General features: G+C 40.1%; 1 protein-coding gene across 1 annotated transcript; it reads right to left on the reverse strand.

Moving 5' to 3' along the window:
* Positions 1-2,338: 2,338 nt before the first annotated feature.
* On the reverse strand, positions 2,339-3,876 carry RTL3 (retrotransposon Gag like 3). The gene is given in 5 exon segments (XM_032329705.1): positions 2,339-2,738; positions 2,740-3,224; positions 3,227-3,388; positions 3,557-3,624; positions 3,627-3,876. Coding segments are annotated over 5 exon segments (1,365 nt in total).
* Between the last annotated feature and the right edge of the window lie 15,598 nt (positions 3,877-19,474).

A 19,474-nucleotide genomic window follows, 5' to 3' on the forward strand; every position in this document is an offset into this window, starting at 1 on the left:
CTCTTTCCCAATTTATTTGCCCCTTTCCTCTTCCCTCAGCTAAGTCATGAAATAATTCAAACACCAGAAGAAATTGCCAATATTTATTGATTTTTAAAAATTATCACTTGCAAATTTGTTTTGTTTATTGAGAAAATGTTGCAATTGTGATAAAATTTTGACCAAAAAGTCAAGTATATCTAACAACTCCATTTTTTTCTTTTTAAAAAGATTTTATTTGTTTGAGAGAGAGAGAGGGAGAGAAAGAGAGAGAGCATAATCAGGGGGAGGGGCAAAGGGAGAGGGAAAAGCTTGCTTCCTAATGAGCAGGGTTCCTAAGGCAGAGATCAAGCCCAGGACTCTGAGATCATGACGTGAGCCTAAGGCAGATGCTTAACCGACTGAGATATCCAGGCGTCACTCAACTACACTTTTTCAATGTTAGTTCCTAATACCTATGCTCATGGATATTGTTGAACAAATTGCAATTAAAACAACCCCACATTAATGCAGGGTTCAAGGTGGGGGTATGCAGAGTTGGTGAAAAAAAGCAACTCAAAGATACCAGGTTAATCGCCTGATCTGAGATCATTGCATGATCTGAGAGGCAGGGTCATTGTGCAAATACACTTATTTCCTTGCCAAAGATTCAGTGGAAATTTTTTAAAAATATATTTTTATTAATTAATTAACTAATTAACTAATTATTTTCTTTTTTTGGTCAATTAATCTTCGACAAAACAGGAAAAAATATGCAGTGGAAAAAAGACAGTCTCTTCAATAAATGGTGCTGGGAAAACTGGACAGCTATATGTAGAAGAATGTAACTCGACCATTCTCTTACACCGTACACAAAGATAAACTCAAAATGGATAAAAGACCTCAACGTGAGACAGGAATCCATCAGAATCCTAGAGGAGAACATAGGCAGTAATCTCTTCCACATCAGCCACAGCAACTTCTTTCAAGATATGTCTCCAAAGGCAAAGGAAACAAAAGCGAAAATAAACTTTTGGGACTTCATTAAAATCAAAAGCTTCTGCACAGCAAAGGAAACAGTCAAAAAAACAAAGGGCAACCCACAGAATGGAAGAAGATATTTGCAAATGACAGTACAGACAAAAGGTTGATATCCAGGATCTATAATGAACTCCTCAATCTCAACACACATGAAACAGGCAAACATCAAAAAATGGGCAGAAGATATGAACAGACACTTCTCCAAGAAGACATACAAATGGCTATCAGACACATGAAAAAATGTTCATCATCACTAGTCCTCAGGGAGATTCAAATTAAAACCATATTGAGATATCACTTTACATCAGTTAGAATGGCCAAAATTAACAAAACAGGAAACAACATGTGTTGGAGAGGATGTGGAGAAAGGGGAACCCTCTTCCACTGTTGGTGGGAATGCAGGTTGGTGCAGCCTCTTTGGAGAACAGTGTGGAGATTCCTCAAGAAACTAAAAATAGAACTTCCCTAGGACCCTGCCATTGCACTCCTGGGTATTTACCCCAAAGATACAGATGTCATGAAAAGAAGGGCCATCTGTACCCCAATGTTTATAGCAGCAATGGCCATGGTCGCCAAACTAATTAATTATTTTCATTTGAGAGAGAGTGAGCAAGCACAAGGAAGGGAGAGGAGCAGAGGGAGAAAGTACCTTAAGGAGACTCTTGCTGAGACCACAGACCAACATGAGCTCTATCTCAGGACTCTGAGATCACGACTTGAGCCAAACCAAGAGCTGGAATCTCAACTGACTGTACCACCCTGGTGCCCCATCAGTGGAAGATTCTGAGAGGAGCAAATACTGATGAGAGCTGAGGAACAGAAAAAAGGTTGTTAAGGACACAAGATCTATTCACCAATTATTTCATCACAACATCTTCCATTCCACTTGTGCCTGAAGCAACTGTAGTGACAATAATGGGATGGAAAGGACACAGTGCAGGTGCTCCACTCAATGTTTGGATCATGTGTTTCAAGCCAGTGAATTCCAAGAAACAAAGGGTACCATGGTGCATGAATAATATCAAACTGGAGCTATTCAATGTGGTTTCTAATGTTAACTTCCACAGACTGTGTTTCCTTGGTTATGGGTCCATCAATTGGTGGTTGACCATCTACCATTTCAAGCATCAGAGGGAAGATATTATTGTGGATGGACAATTCTCTCAAAGAACCACAGAATGGTCAGTTCTATTACTTTAGGAACCTGGATCCACAATTGCTTGCTCAAAGAACTATAGTCTTCCTAGTCGGAATTCAACAGTAAGCCATAGGGTATGAGACATGGATACTGAAAGTGAGGGTGACCCATATTTGTAAATCGGCCTATGTGGGTTCTCCCTTACTGTAGGGTCTTGATGTTTCCCACCTACTATGCACGATGAGGCTTGACAGAAAAATCTCTGTCAAAATGACCAGGATGACCATAGTAGAGGCACAAGAGGCCTTCACAGCAGTGGGCATGTTCAGCTTCAGTGAGATGTGGGTTATTGCTTGCAGCCTGCACAGGCTGGTTTTCAGCTAGTGAACACTCAGGTCCAGTTATCTCCTTATAGGGACTTGCTCCTTGTGGATTTAGATCAGGCTTGCCACTTAGCTTCTCTTCTAGGCACTGAATGATCAGATCGGATAGGTTGGTGGCTGCTGGGCTGGTGTAAGACAGATCATCTGGGACAGAACTGGCAAGGCCTTCCTGAAATTGGATGCAGAGAATGCTTTCATTCCAGTTTAGTTCTTGAGCAGAGATGGAAGTGGGTCACACGCTGGTGGACAGGACCCTCCCCTTGGCAAAGCTGACAAATGCAGCGACTAGCATCTTCCATGTTTTCTGGACTGTCAAAAGTATCCTGGAACACTTCTATGAAACTTTCATATTGCTCCAGCAGGGCACACTTTAGATATATACTAAAGGCTTAAAAACACATTCTTGCCTCACCTGAGAATCAATTGCCAACAAAGCTCACCACACTTGCTTTAGTAGGATACAGGTGCCCTCTGACTCTCATGTAACTATTTAATTGAACCAGGAACTCAGCAAGTTTCTGGTAATCTCCACTGAAGGCTAAACAGTATTCTAGGAAGACAGCTTCACCCTCTAACCCACTGGGAGATTGTGGGAACTCTGAAGCTGCTGATGTCAAAGCAACTATTAGGCCCTCCAGGGAGGGCTGTAGGAAGTCCTGGGCATCTAAAGGATCCAGAGGCTGGTGGGGCATTCCAGTTTCCAGAGACTCCTGAAGAGTTGGAAGTTAAGGTGTTCTAGGTTTGTTGGGGTCTCCTGGCATTCTGTTGCATCCTGTGTCTCCTGGGCACTTGGAAGATCCTGGTGCTCTGAATTCTGGGGCTTCTTGGGCATCAGGGCATCTTGAGTATCTGGGGGCTCCTGGGCCTCCTATGCAAAGTGGGGGCTTCTGGAGTTCCTTGACTTCTGGAACATTTTAGGATTTCCAGGCTGCTGAGAGCTCCAAACCAGTGAAGGTGCCTGTGGCTCATGGATTGCTGGAAGCTTCAGGGCCTATGGGGCTGCTGGGGGTTCTAAGGGCTTCTGGGTCTCTTGGACCATTGGCATTTCCTGGTGTTCCTGGGCTGCTGGGGGCTTCCAGTCTGGAAGTCCCTGGGGTTCTGGGGATCCTCAACTTCTGTGAGTTCTTGGTACTTCCAGGCTTGAGGGAGATCTAGGTTTTCTAGAGGTTTCTGGGGTTCCTGGGACTCTGAGATATTCTGGAGTGGTCGGGTCTCCTTGACTGTTTGGGGCATCTGGAAATCTAAGATCTGGGCCTGTGGGGCAACATTTTCTTTCATCAGCCACTTCACTTGGGCCTACAAAATTTTATTCTCCAATTTCATAGCAATATAGGAGGCTGCTAAGTTCTCTACCATCCTTTGAGGAAATGAGCTTGGTTTGGCAGTTTGCTACCAAGAGAGATTGGGTGGTTTTACTAAAAACTCCATTTAGAAAAAGATCCTTTATAAGAGATGTCAGGCTCTGCAAATTTCCCAGGAGGTAGGGATTTGGGTCCCACCAAAGTTGATTACCAGGTCATTGGGAACCTCTGGAGCTCAGCAAAGGGAATATGAGATACACTGTCAAGAGAGTGGGATCTGAGGATAATAAACTGTGGAAAGTACTCATTTAAAATAAATTAGAACAAAACCTGCCTAACAAGATTGGGTTTCTTTTACTATAGTTTCATATTCATGAGTTGAATCATATATGCTGGTTTCTGACCCCATGACATTTTAAGAACAACATCTGATCCAGACTGTATATGTCATTTGCTTTCTTCTTTTGAAACTTAACATTAGAAACAATTTCTCTGTATTCTTTTCTATTTTACTTAGTATTTAATTTCTTATGTCTGCTTAATATCCCAACGTAACATTTGGATTTTAACAGCTGCTTTCAATGACTAAATCAAATGTTTGAGCAATGTGGAGATTTTAGTCTCTGTGGTGGGTCAACCCAATTTTGGTGTGGCTGAGGTAGAAACTCTTTCTGACACCTCAGAAATCATACCACAAAAGTAACCACACAAGATCACCCTCAGGAGAAAATAAACAAAAGTTGACTAAATATATATATATATATATATATATATATATATATATATATATATACTCAGCAGACACATGCACATTATTTATAAAGTGTCTCAAAATAGTTAAGAAAATAATCTTTATAAATGTACATTATCATTCAGAGACTTAGTCCAGGAGCTCAGCTCTCTGTGTACCCATCATTGAGGAGGAAAATGTGTAAATGGCTATGGAGTCTTGCCTTTTCTGCACACACTGAACTCAAATAAACACACCCACTCCCAGGACACATTCCAACTTTCCACTGTAATGTCGCTATTTAGAGTGTGGAAGAGGTGTTTGTTTGTTTGCTTGTTTGTTTTTTTCTTTTTTACAGTACCTCAGTTTAGAGCTGCAGGGAAAGTAAGTGAGATGTTGCAGTGATGTGAGGCAGCCTGATGTACTCAGTCCTTGGTTAGTTTAATAAATATTTGGCTAGGAAATTAGGAGTAATACCACTGCCCTTGTAAAAAGTTGCAAACATTTCTCAAAGACCACAGAGGTTTGGGACTTTTTTTTAAATGTCTGTCTCATGTAACTTCCCCTTTTTCCATCCACACTAGGCCATTTGTTTAATTCTCACTCAGAGTACAGCCTGTAGTACCTCAGCCTCTTCCACATCCTACCTATTCAGTCCCTAGGGTCCCTTCCTACAATGTTTTGTTTGGAATATTTACCATGAATAGATCTAGGCAAGGTGTAATAGGTAAGATTGTGGATCTGGCCAACTTTGTTGAAGGGTACCTGTAGTAGTCCTACAGGGACCTGGCTTGTTCTAAATGTTTTTGCCCAGAGTTCTCATTCTTCCCTGAATCACTCAGGTGCACTAAGCAAACCCCAGGTACTCCACCAAGGGCTGGCTTCTTGAGAAATGCCCTTGCTAAAGATCTAACCTCTTCTCATCACAAATTACAATCACATCCTGAACCTGGGCCCCGTGGTCGTATTAAGTAGGGCTAAGGGAAAGGTATTTCTGTCTCTTTATTAGAGTGGGGCTGGGGATTGTCTTTGGCAACTTCAAATCACACATCTAGTCAGTTGTGTTCCCAAGTCTCCTTTAAAAATGGTCAATTCCACATTAGTCAGCATAATGGATAAACTCTGGTGATGGAATATGCTCAGACCACAGCAAACTGACGAACAGAACCAGAATCCAGAGGCTTTAATTAAAAATTTCCAGTACTTATAGCATGCATTACACTTCTTTCTCCATTCTTAAATAACGATTTTAAATGTAATTTAATTTATTTTTAATGGTTTAGGGATTATAAGTACACAAACCAGCTCCTTAACAATATTTTAACACCATATTGCCTTTTGAAACCTGCTGAGAGGTAAAAAGTAGGCTGTCTCCAAATTAAAAACCTCCAAATTCCTATGCTTTCCAACTGCATGTATTTTCTTTCTCTTTTGTACTTTTTCTAATCTTTTGTTATCAGACTATCTCATAGCCCTTTACACTGTTACCTATATGCCTGTCCATACTAAATATAGATAAATTTGAAAATCCTAAAACTTAGTCTAAAACTCAGTTTATGAAACTGTAAAATTGATTTATTTAGTATATTTAACTTTATAGAGTTGTTGCAAAGATTTAGTGAAATAATGGATTAAAAGTCTTAGCATAGTGTTCAGTAGCTAGTAACATGTAATAAAGGTTAAAAATAATAATAGTCAGTAGCAGCAGTAACCTCATTTTAATTTATTATTTTTAATCATCTGTGAATTTGAAAGTAGACAGGTAGACTTCCTGAAATAGTTTAGGGGCAGAGCAGGGGCTCTCACATGAAGACATATGCAGTGCATGACTTTTATGGCATCCATTTTTCAACACTCAGAAGCTTTCTCTTTTTTCCCCCTTCCTGGTTGAGTTATGAATGATATAGTTTACCAAATAATGCTTTAGAATCAGAACTGGAGACACTTGAGCAGGAAGATGAGATGATTAAAAAGGGGATTGTGGAGTAACCAAGAAAGGTTTTTAAACAGTTCAAGAACTAAAGCAGTGAACAGTGACTTGCCTACAGACATATTTACCCAATGGATAAGAATACAGACCTTTCTCCTCACCCCCACCCTCATGCTAAAGAGCAAAGACCAAATTGAACATCTTTAAGTATGAGTTCCACACTACCTAAACTTACAGAATTATTCTCTTTTGAGTAGAAATAAGGAGCTACAATGACTTTGTCAGAATGACTAAAGTTGTTTTAGTATCTTGAATAAGTCAAAATAAGAATAGGGAAGTAATCACATTTAAAGTCTCGTGTTTCACCTGCACTTTAATCCTTCTTACACTCACAACACTGTGAGATTTATGGAGGCTTTATAGCACTTATGAACACATTTTAAGCAAATGAGGTTTTGTTAACTGGGCAAATGAATTTTTAGAGAAACATGAGATAAATGTGTTCATTAAACAGATTTATAGAGACTGCAGTTATGCTCAGTTACGTAATAAAATACACATGCTAATTGTTAGATTAGGGATAAAAGAAAGACTGAATAATTTGAAATTCTACTTTGTACACCACAATTTGGGGGCAGGGGACAAATGTATATTCTAAAATATTTCAGGTCTGTGTCTGGGTCTTCCTTCCCAATGCTGGCTGAACTGCATCTTCAAGCAACTCAAGCTCCTGCCCCTTCTTTTTTTCTGTCCTGGAAATAGTAAAAAAGACAGATTACTTGACAGCTCTCTGGCCCAATGCCAAGCTACCCTTTGGGTACAGTTCCATTCTGGTGTCTATTTTGTTCAACATGATATTCCTATGATTGCATTAGAGCTTGAAGGACTTTTGTAATTTTAACCCATAATGTGCTTAGTACAAACTGAAAGTTTTCATTGTCATCAACACCACATAGCACTAGGACAGCTGGAGTTCCCAATTCCTTTACAAGGCTTTCCAAAAATTCTTCTTACTTACATGACTGGGATCCAGAGCACCTGGTAAAGAAGTAGGAACAAGGTCTACCTTAGTATAACTCTGAAGGAGTTAAAATTTGTCACCCTTTTATCTTCCTTTATGACATGTACCATCTTCCCGTTCTATTTCTTGTCCTGCGCATTCTTATGTGGCTTTTCCCTTTGATCCACTGTCACCTTGGGAAATGAATCCCTACTAAGATATTATCTCCTAGGCTTCTAAAAAAACTTTCTTGGGGGCATTTTCATTTTCATAGGATATTCTGAAAGGCTGCAATCCCTTCAAGAACTTTTTGCTTGGAAAGATGTTCTGGGACAGAGATATCATTTTAACATCCTTCAGATTACACCATTCAAGTGGCTCTGTATTTCATTTCTTATAATACTGGTCTAGTATGCTTTCTAGTCTTAGCAGATTTGCTTAATGATTTCAATGCTCTGGCTTCATTGAACCCTGATGATGTGATAGTTAAGGGCTGAGGGAACCACCATGATGACATAAAAAGGAAATATGGGGGCCTTTGCTATAATTCAAATTGCAGGAATGTTTTTCTTATCTGGCCCTCTCCTCTACCTCCTGGATCCTGAGGTTTGCCAATGTTGGTTCACCCATAAAGCAGACTAAGCCAGAGTTGATGGCATCAGCAAGGCAAAAGAGAGAGGAGGGGGAAGAGGAGCATAGAGGAAAGAAGGTAGGGTTAGGGAGAAGGAAAGATATCAGAAGGTCAAGAAAGAAACTTTAAAACTGAGCATGTGTACATTTTGGTCATTTATTCTTTTAAAATTAATTAATTAATTTGAAAGAGAGTGAGCACACAATTGGGAGGAGGGGGAGAGGGAGAGTAGCAGACTCCCTGCTCAGCGTGGAGCCCAACCTAGGGCTTGATCTCATGACCCCGAGATCATGACCTGAGCCAAAATCAATTGTCAGCTGCTTATCTGGCTGAGCCACCCAGGAACCCTTTCATTTTGGTTATTTGAAGATAAAGTTTAATTTTATATGTTTATAGCACCAATGTCCACAATAGCCAAAATATGGAAAGAGCCCAGATGTCCATCAATGGGTGAATGGGTATAGAAGATGTGAGATATATATATATATATCTATCTATATATAGATATATCTATATATAGATAGATATATATATATATATATAACTATATATATATATATAGTTATATATATATATATATCTATCTATATATAGATATATCTATATATATAACTCAGCCATCAAAAAGAATAAAATCTTGCCACTTCCAACCATGTGGATGGAATTAAAGGGTATTATGCTAAGTGAAATATCAGTAGAGAAGGATAAAAACCATATGATTTCACTCACATGTGGAATTTAAGAAACAAAATAGATGAAATTGGGAATGGGAGGAAAATAAGGTAAAAACAGAGAGGGAGGCAAACCATAAGAGAGTCTTAACTATAGGACACAAATTGAGGGCAGCTGGAGGGGAGGTCGGTGGGGGAATAGGGTAACTGGGTGATAGGCATTAAAGAGGGCACTTGATGGAATGAGTACAGGGTGTTAAAAGCAACTGATAAATCACTAAATTTTACCTTGGAAACTAATAATATACTATATGTTAATTAAGTTGAATTTAAATTAAAAATAATTTTATGGTTTAACATATTGAAAATCACATGGTAGAAGACTACTTTTTAGTGCATAAGTTTACTTGTAAAGGTCTTAATCAGGCAATGGGGATAGTATGGTTTATACTGAGTTATAGATGGCTAAAGGGAGGGGAAGAGTCAAGATGGCGGAGAATTAGCAGTCTGAGACTACTTCAGCTAGACGGAGATCAGCTAGATAGCTTATCTAAAGATTGCAAACACCTGAAAATCCATCGGCAGATCGAAGAGAAGAAGAACAGCAATTCTGGAAACAGAAAAACAACCACTTTCTGAAAGGTAGGACCCGCGGAGAAGTGAATCCAAACTGACGGGAAGACACACCCCGGGGGGAGGGGCCGGCTCCCGGCAAGCGGCGGAGCAATGGCGCACAAAATCAGGACTTTTAAAAGTCTGTTCCACTGAGAGACATTGCTCCAGAGGCTAAACCGGGGCGAAGCCCACGCGGGGTCAGCGTGGCCTCAGGTCCCGCAGGGTCACAAAAGGATCGGGGTGTCTGAATGTCGCAGAGCTTGCGGGTATTGGAACGGGAAAGCCGGCTACAGAGACAGAGCAGACAGTAAGCTCACAGCTCGGGGTTACCTTGAACCGGTCGCAGGCTCGGTGAGCTCAGAGCATGGCTGGAGGTCAGGCAGACGGGAGTAACTGGGCGCTGTTCTCTGAGGGCACACTGAGGAGTGGGGCCCCAGGCTCTCGGCTCCTCCGGGCTGGAGACCAGGAGGCCGCCATTTGTATTCCCGTCCTCCGGAACTCTACGGAAACTGCTCAGGGAACAAAAGCTCCTGAAAGCAAACCCGAGCGGATTACTCGCCCTGGCCCCAGATAAGGGCGGTGCAATTCCGCCTGGGGCAAAGACACTTGAGAATTACTACAACAGGCCCCTCTCCCAGAAGATCAACAAGAAATCCAGCCCAGACCAAGTTCACCTACCAAGGAGTGCGGTTTCAATACCAAGGAGAGCAGCAGAATTCCAGAGGAGGAAAAAGCAAAGCACGGAACTCATGCCTTTTTCCCTGTGATTTTTTTTTAGTCTTGCAGTTAATTTAATTTTTTTCTTTTTCATTTTTTGTTTTTTTTCTCGCCTTCTGGTTAAATTTTTTTTTAACTTTTACCTTTTTCTTTTTTAACGTTTTTTAACTAGTTTATCTAATATATATATATTTTTTCTTTTTTATATTTTTCTTATTTGTTTTCTTTTTTTTAATTCTTTTTTTTTCTTTTTTTTTTCTTTTTTTTTTTTTTCTTTCTTCCTTTTTGAACCTCTTTTTATCCCCTTTCTTCCCCCTCACGATTTGGGATCTCTTCTAATTTGGTTAAAGCATATTTTCCTGGGGTTGTTGCCACCCTTTTAGTATTTTACTTGCTCCTTCATATACTCTTATCTGGACAAAATGACAAGACGGAAAAATTCACCACAAAAAAAAGAACAAGAGACAGTACTAAAGGCTAGGGACCTAATCAGTACAGACATTGGTAATATGTCAGATCTAGAGTTCAGAATGACAATTCTCAAGGTTCTAGCTGGGCTCGAAAAAGGCATGGAAGATATTAGAGAAACCCTCTCGAGAGATATAAAAGCCCTTTCTGGAGAAATAAAAGAACTAAAATCTAACCAAGTTGAAATCAAAAAAGCTATTAATGAGGTGCAATCAAAAATGGAGGCTCTCACTGCTAGCATAAGTGAGGCAGAAGAAAGAATTAGTAATATAGAAGACCAAATGACAGAGAATAAAGAAGCTGAGCAAAAGAGGGACAAACAGCTACTGGACCACGAGGGGAGAATTCGAGAGATAAGTGACAGCATAAGACGAAGCAACATTAGAATAATTGGGATTCCAGAAGAAGAAGAAAGGGAGAGGGGAGCAGAAGGTATACTGGAGAGAATTATTGGGGAGAATTCCCCCAATATGGCAAAGGGAACGAGCATCAAAATTCAGGAGGTTCAGAGAATGCCCCTCAAAATCAATAAGAATAAGCCCACACCCCGTCACCTAATAGTAAAATTTACAAGTCTCAGTGACAAAGAGAAAATCCTGAAAGCAGTCCGGGAAAAGAAGTCTGTAACATACAATTGTAAAAATATTAGATTGGCAGCTGACTTATCCACAGAGACCTGGCAGTCCAGAAAGAGCTGGCATGATATTTTCAGAGCACTAAACGAGAAAAGCATGCAGCCACGAATACTATATCCAGCTAGGCTATCATTGAAAATAGAAGGAGAGATTAAAAGCTTCCAAGACAAACAAAAACTGAAAGAATTTGCAAACACCAAACCAGCTCTACAGGAAATATTGAAAGGGGTCCTCTAAGCAAAGAGAGAGCCTACAAGTGGTAGATCAGAAAGGAACAGAGACCATATACAGTAACAGTCACCTTACAGGCAATACAATGGCACTAAATTCATATCTCTGAATAGTTACCCTGAATGTTAATGGGCCAAATGCCCCTGTCAAAAGACACAGGGTATCAGAATGGATAAAAAAACCAAACCCATCTATATGTTGCCTCCAAGAAACTCATTTTAAGCCCGAAGACACCTCCAGATTTAAAGTGAGGGGGTGGAAAAGAATTTACCATGCTAATGGACATCAGAGGAAAGCAGCAGTGGCAATCCTTTTATCAGATCAATTAGATTTTAAGCCAAAGACTATAATAAGAGATGGGGAAGGACACTATATCATACTCAAAGGGTCTGTCCAACAAGAAGATTTAACAATTTTAAATATCTATGCCCCCAACGTGGGAGCAGCCAACTATATAAACCAATTAATAACAAAATCAAAGAAACACATCAACAATAATACAATAATAGTAGGGGACTTTAACACTCCCCTCACTGAAATGGACAGATCATCCAAGCAAAAGATCAGCAAGGAAATAAAGGCCTTAAATGACACACTGGACCAGATGGACATCACAGATATATTCAGAACATTTCATCCCAAACCAACAGAATACACATTCTTCTCTAGTGCACATGGAACATTCTCCAGAATAGATCACATCCTCGGTCCTAAATCAGGACTCAACCAGTATCAAAAGATTGGGATCATTCCCTGCATATTTTCAGACCAGAATGCTCTAAAGCTAGAACTCAACCACAAAAGGAAGTTTGGAAAGAACCCAAATACATGGAGACTAAACAGCATCCTTCTAAAGAATGAATGGGTCAACCGGGAAATTAAAGAAGAATTGAAAAAAATCATGGAAACAAATGGTAATGAAAATACAACGGTTCAAAATCTGTGGGACACAACAAAGGCAGTCCTGAGAGGAAAATATATAGCGGTACAAGCCTTTCTCAAGAAACAAGAAAGGTCTCAGGTACACAACCTAACCCTACACCTAAAGGAGCTGGAGAAAGAACAAGAAAGAAACCCTAAGCCCAGCAGGAGAAGAGAAATCATAAAGATCAGAGCAGAAACCAATGAAATAGAAACCAAAAAAACAATAGAACAAATCAACGAAACTAGGAGCTGGTTCTTTGAAAGAATTAATAAAATTGATAAACCCCTGGCCCGACTTATCAAAAAGAAAAGAGAAAGGACCCAAATAAATAAAATCATGAATGAAAGAGTAGAGATCACAACTAACACCAAAGAAATACAAACTATTATAAGAACATACTATGAGCAACTCTACGCCAATAAATTAGATGGCTAAAGGGATGGTGATAGACCCTCAGTCGGACTGGAGAGGAAGATTGGAGTGTACTGATGAGAAATGCAGCAGTGAATGGGGTGTTGAGGATGGCCAATACCTAGCCCTGCCAACTTTACATTTTTGTTGTGTGGTACAAATGAGATAATAGTTGTGAAAGTTCTTTGAAAAAATATGGGAGAAAATATGGAAATATGGAAAGAAACCAGGCTTTGAAGTAGGGCAAGCTTAAGGCTCAATTCATAGCTCTGTTCTTTACTAGCTGTGTGATCCTGGCCAAATTACTTAAATTCTCTGAGACTTACTTTCCTCATGTGGAAGGTAGAGAATAATAATAAGTCATTATTTAGTTGTGAGGATTAAAAATAATGTTCATACATAACAATAAGGATTTGCTTAGTTGTAGCTGATAATAAAATCATATTGATGGTAAAAAGAATTACCACTAAACTTCACGTTCTAGCTTATCTATAACATTCAAAAAATTCTTCTTAACTTTTTGTCTATAAAACCACCATAATTAGCACAATTGCACCACAAATATTTATTGAGCATCCAGGCGGTTAAAGGCATGATGCTGTGTGTGTGTGTGTGTGTGTGTGTGTGTGTGTGTGTGTGTGTGTTTGGGGCATATATGTTATAACCTATGTGGAGTTTCTCTTAAAGAATGTACAAGCCAGTAAAGCAGGCAACGTATGTACTTTCACATTAATAATGAAGAAATTTCCCAGTGCTAAATGCCAAATAAGAGATACAGATAAAGTCCTATGAAAGTAGAAAAGAGAGAGAGTTTGTTAATGTGGTAAGGTGGGTGGAGGAGTGAGGGATAGAATCTGAGAAAGTTTAATAAAAGTGGTAACCTGGGGCGCGTGGGTGGCTCAGTGGGTTAAAGCCTCTGCTTTCGGCTCAGGTCATGATCCCAGGGTCCTGGGATAGAGCCCCACATCGGGCTCTCTGCTCAGCAGGGAGCCTGCTTCCTCCTCTCTCTCTGTCTGCCTCTCTGCCTACTTGTGATCTCTGTCTGTCAAATAAATAAATAAATCTTAAAAAAAAAAAAGTGGTAACCTTTGAGCTGAGCTTTTGGGTTGGACTTGAAAGGAAGGTAATATCTTACCATTCCACTATGAGGGTGAACTTAGAATGGGTGAGGAAAAGGACATTCCCAACTCAATAGACAGCAAAAACAAAAGCATGAGGTTAGGAATTGCAGCCTATAAATAGGTAAGCAACGGTTCAGTTTGAACAAAGACTAGGGTATATGAAGGAAGTGCATAATTTACAAATTTAAAGATGCATAATGTGATACATAGCTATTCAAAGAGAAAGTTGGGATTTAGCACAGAGATGACAGTAAATAGCAAATATGAACCACATGTACATGGTCAGGGAATATGTGATCCTGGCAATTTCAAACTGCCATATATATTTGCTTTTTTAAAAAAAGATTTTATTTATTTATTTGAGAGAGAAACAAAAGGAGAAAGAGAAAGAGAGCACAGGGGGAGGAACAGAGGGAGAGAGACAAGCAGACTCCACACTGACCATGGAGCCCAATGTGGGGTTCAATCCCAGGATCCTGAGTAGATGACCTGAGCCAAAATCAAGAATCAGATGTGTAAACTACTGAGCCATCCAGGCATCCCTGCCCTATATATTTTCTTAATATATATATGGCTCCCATTACCTCCTCCTCTCAAAAATATCTGATAGGTCTTGAATATATTCTATCAGCTGATTTTATCTCTTAACATTTTTAAGAACTTTCTAAAGTGTGTTTCATTAACACTGTGTAATCCTGCCTGTGATTTCCTCCATGCTTGGAATAGTTAGATTCCTTTCCTCCTCTAAACTGGATATTAAACAAGCAGGACTGTCTCATCTTAACCCCAGCATGGTTTAGCTATTTCATCTCAGTTATTTTCTCTTGGATCATATTTACATAACCAAATTCCATTTACCCGTTTCCTTCCATTTCATTTCTGCCATGATTTTTTTCTTGTCATTACTGTATATGATTTTTCTAGCACAGCTGGATTATCTAAAATTGAGTTCCTATGTATATCCCTGACAGAAAAAGAGGACCCCTCTTATTTGATTATTTTCTGGCTGAAAGACTAAAGCAGAACATATCATTACTGATGAGTAACATCAGATTCCTGGGACATTGTATTTTCTTCATGCATGCAAGAATCTTCCAGCATGTGCAGATGGGGAAGATTATACTGATGAATTATTTGTCAAGGGCTGAAAGGTCATTTTGGTTTTCCTAATTTTTAAAAGATTTTATTTGTTTATTTGTCAGAGAGAGAGTGCACAAGCGGGGCAGGGGGGAAGAGGGAGAAACAGGCTCCCTGATGAGCAAGTAGCCTAATGGGGACTTGATCCCAGGACCCTGGAATTGTGACCTGAGCCAAGGCAGATGCTTATTAATAAGCCACCCAGGTGTTCCAGTTTTCTTAATTTTTAAAGAGGACTTGGAGGGGTGCCTGAGTAGCTCAGTGGGTTAAAGCCTCTGCCTTCGGCTTAGGTCATGGTTTCACGGTCCTGGGATAGAGCCCCGCATTGGGCTCTCTGCTTAGCATGGAGCCTGATTCTCTGCCCCCCTCTCTCTCTGCCCCTCTCTCTCTCTGCCTGCATCTCTGCCTACTTGTCATCTCTGTCTGTGAAATAAATAAATGAATAAAATTAAAAAACAAAAGAGGACTTGGAGATTTCTTTTTTTCAGTTGCCTTCAGGCAGGCCAAGTGGTACCAATGGGCCACGTTTTGCTTTAAACATTTGTATAACCAAGATATGATGAAATCTAATCACTGTACTACACCAGAATAACTGCAGTAGATAGAGTTTGAAAAATAAGGATTGTTATTTAAAAAGAACTCCACTGGGGGCCTTTCTGATAAGTTTTATAAGAAACTGTTAATTGTAAGTGACTCTGGGTATTGAAGATGGAGGGGATTTTTAGTTTTCATTTTACATTTTAATGTAGCATTTGGGTTATTTTTGAAATATGAGCATACTTTTTAAACTTTTTTATTAAAACAGCTTTATTGGGCTATAATTGACATTTTAAAAACTGCACATATTTTTGTGTACAACTTGATGATTTTGGACATATGCAAACATCCATGATTACCACAATCAAGGTAATAGACATACCCAACACCTCCCAGAGCTCCCTTGTATCCCTTGTTCATGTGTGTGTGTGTGGGGGGGGTGGGATGTCAAGAACACTTAACATAAGAACATATACTTCTTTTATGAAAAAAAGAGGAGCCTCACTACCTATCAGTGGCCTCATGTCCAAGTTTATTGATTTGGTATTCAAAATCCTCTAGGATGCAGTTTTACCTTACTTCTCCAACAGTGCTTCCCTTTTCCTTTATTTACACTCTACTAGCCTTGTTAGCCTTTACACTGTGTCACTCACATGGCACAGTCACCCTGTCTTTGTTTACATGTGTATGCCCTCTGACTAGCTTTCTACACTTAGAAATCTAGTCCTTTTTAGGCTCAGCCCAGAAGCTGTCTCCTCCAAAATGCCTTACCTGATTTCCCTAGCTCATATATCCTCTTTCTGCTATGTGCTAGTGTTACAAATGCAGCCAAAACTGATTGCATTTCCTCTTTGGAATCTAATTATATTTGTTCTTAGTTTTCTCTGAAGGGTCCATATTCTTGTTCTGTCACAGCCTAGCTATATAATCTTGGGTGGACAGCAAGCTGTGCTTTCTCATCTAGAAAATAAAGGGTATTAGATTATTTCCTAAGTACCTTCTATTTTAACAATCTAGGATTCTAATATTTGTGAAAAAAGCTTTCAAAAAGCTCTAAAACACTATACAATAGAAAGTGGTATTAGAATTGTATTTAAAAAAAATTCTCCACAGCTTTTACATTACAAGGTAAAATAGCTGTATTTCTGAAAAACTGCTTATATAAATCATCTTAAAGTTTAATAAAAATTCTACTTCTCTGGTTAACAAAGGCCTAAGAGTTCAGAGTTACATAACAGTTAAAGTCCTACTTCCAAAAAAATCAGAAAGCTTATTTTTCACATGTTAGGGAAACAGATTTAAACATTTTTCCTCTATTGGCAGCTATGCCTTTCATTCCTTTTAAAAAAATTGATTAACTGATTGATTGATGGGAGCGGGGAGGAGCAGAGGGACAGACAGGCAGACTCTGGGCTGACTGTGGAGCCCAATGTGGGGTCCGATTTCAGGACCCTGAGATCATGACCTGAGCCAAAACCAAGAGTCAAATGCTTAACCAACTGAGCCACCTACATTCCCCTAGGTTTTTTATTCTTGAGCTAAAAATCGCTTCAGTATATTTTGACTAAATGTGGATTTGGCATTAGGAACCCATTAAAGGCTTGGTTTCATCAAGTTTGAAAATGTATAATCCATGGGAACAATAAGAACAAACATCTCTATGTCACATACTATGCATTAGGCACTAAACTATCTCTTTGCTTACTTTAACTTTACATTAACTCATTCAGTTGTTACAATAACCCTATAAGGAAAGCATTTTCCCCATCCTTTGTAGATTTGAAAACTGAGGCCCAGACAGGTTAAATAATGTGTCAAGGGGTCACACAGCTGGTTGATTACAGAGGTGGAACTCCATCTCAAGCCATTTGTCTTTATACTCTGTGCTGTAATTGATTTAAACTATTATACTAGGTTGCTTCAGCTCTGCCTCTGACTTCCTGTATATCATGAATAAATCCCTTCCTTTCTGAGCCTATTTACTTATTTGAAGTGAGAAGGCTAGACTAGTCAGAGACTGCAAACTGACTTTCTCTGGGCTAGAGGTAGCCTGCAGATGTATTTTGATTACTTTGTACTTATTTGAAAGTTGATTAAAAAGGAGAAGATTCCACAAAACCATATAGATATCTGACTTCTCTTGGGAAATTAAAAACCTATGCTAAGTGCACATTCCCATATAGCAATCACTAACACGACCTGAGTAAATACTGGTTGCTTTCTTTAGCTGGAGAACTATCTTTAGTTTTCTGCCATTCCTACCACTCCCTACTGCATGACACATACCTGCTTTATCCTTAAACTTTATCTGCCTTATTCCTTGTAGACATTTGAACTGGACCTCTAATCTCTGATACATGATCTTTATAGTCCATTCAAGTTTTGACATTCAACTATTCTATGTGAAGTAAAAAAAAAAAAATACTAAAGTTGCTATTGATACACACAAGAATGTGGATGCACCTCAAAGACATGTTGAGTGAAAGAAGCTAAAAACAAAAAACTAAATGATACTACTTTTTAAAGTTCAAGAGGAGGCAAATTTAATAGGTAGTGCTACCAGTCTGAATAGGTTACCTCCGGGTATTGAATGGGAAGTATAAGGGAACTTTCTGAGTATGAGTGATAGAAATATTCTATATGTTGATCTGAGTGGTGGTCATATGGGTGTATGCATAGATAAAAAAAGCCACTGAAGATATGTGTATTGTAGGACATATGAATTGAATATTTCATTTTAAACAAGATACTTATAAAACAATGGTGTTCAGTAGCTCTCAAATGGTAGTCCTCTAAAGGTGACCTCAGGGGGTGGCTCAGTTGGTTAAGCAAGGGCCTTCTGGGACCCCCAAGATGGCAGGGAAATAGGAGGAGGCGCCTTTTCAACTTGTACCCCAAAGTGAGCTGATTACCTACCAAAGAACTCCAATCACCCATGAAATCAGCCCGAGATCAGAATTACACGCATCTGGATCTCTACAGGGGGAGAAGACGCCAGTGGGCAGGTAAAGCTGAGTGGGAACAGTGGACTGATATCAGAAGATAAACACAAGGGGGAGGGAGCCACCAGAGGCGACCAGTTGGAAAGTAATACCCCAATACGAGCAAGAGTGCCCTGCATCTGGGGACCAGCATTAACTTGGAGACTGGTTGAAAGCACTCCAAAAGAACAAAGGATCTGGGGGGAAATTGTGGGAATCAGGACGGCTAGGGACAGGGGCTTAAGTCCCTGGTCCCAGGACAGCCTCCCCTGGCGCTGAGGCAGAGAGAGTGCAGCAGAGAAACCAGCTCTTGGTCCCTAAGCCGCCAGCGCGCCTGAGAACGCGTGGGGTCCATTCCCTGTGAGGGGATGGGAGCCATGCCGGGCGGCAGAAGGCGAGAGCCCTGCTATAGAGCCTGAGATACTCCCCTGAGAGAGGTATAAAGGCGCAGCCGGTGCCCTTTGATACGCGCCATTGTTTCAGAGCCTGCACCAAACTCTTGCCCCAGAGAGGTGCGCAAAGGCCCAGACTGGTGCTCTCGGACCTGCAACCCGTTCTCAGAGCGTGAGACCCACGCGCAAACCTCAGCCTCCCCTGAAATTGGTGCGCACAAGCCAGGCGCTCTTAGACCCAGAAAGACCAGGCACTCCCAGCCCAGGCCAGCGGGAAAATCTCAGTGTGCGATTGCTGCTTGGAACCTCTCTAGCGGTCTGGAGGTGCCCAGAGCGACTGCTGCCATGGTTTTGGGTACAAGCAAAATATCCTGCATCCCCAGGGACCGCGACTTGGAACCTGCTCTGCCAGCAGCCAAGGGGGAACTTATTTGGGCTCTGCAACCAGACTGAGGCTTCTTTCTGAGAGGGAGATCAGGGTGCGATTTGTTTTCCTCTAAAACTACAAAAAAACATCAAAA

Source organism: Mustela erminea, chromosome X (assembly GCF_009829155.1).
Source record: "Mustela erminea isolate mMusErm1 chromosome X, mMusErm1.Pri, whole genome shotgun sequence".
Classification (NCBI taxonomy): Eukaryota; Metazoa; Chordata; class Mammalia; order Carnivora; family Mustelidae; genus Mustela; species Mustela erminea.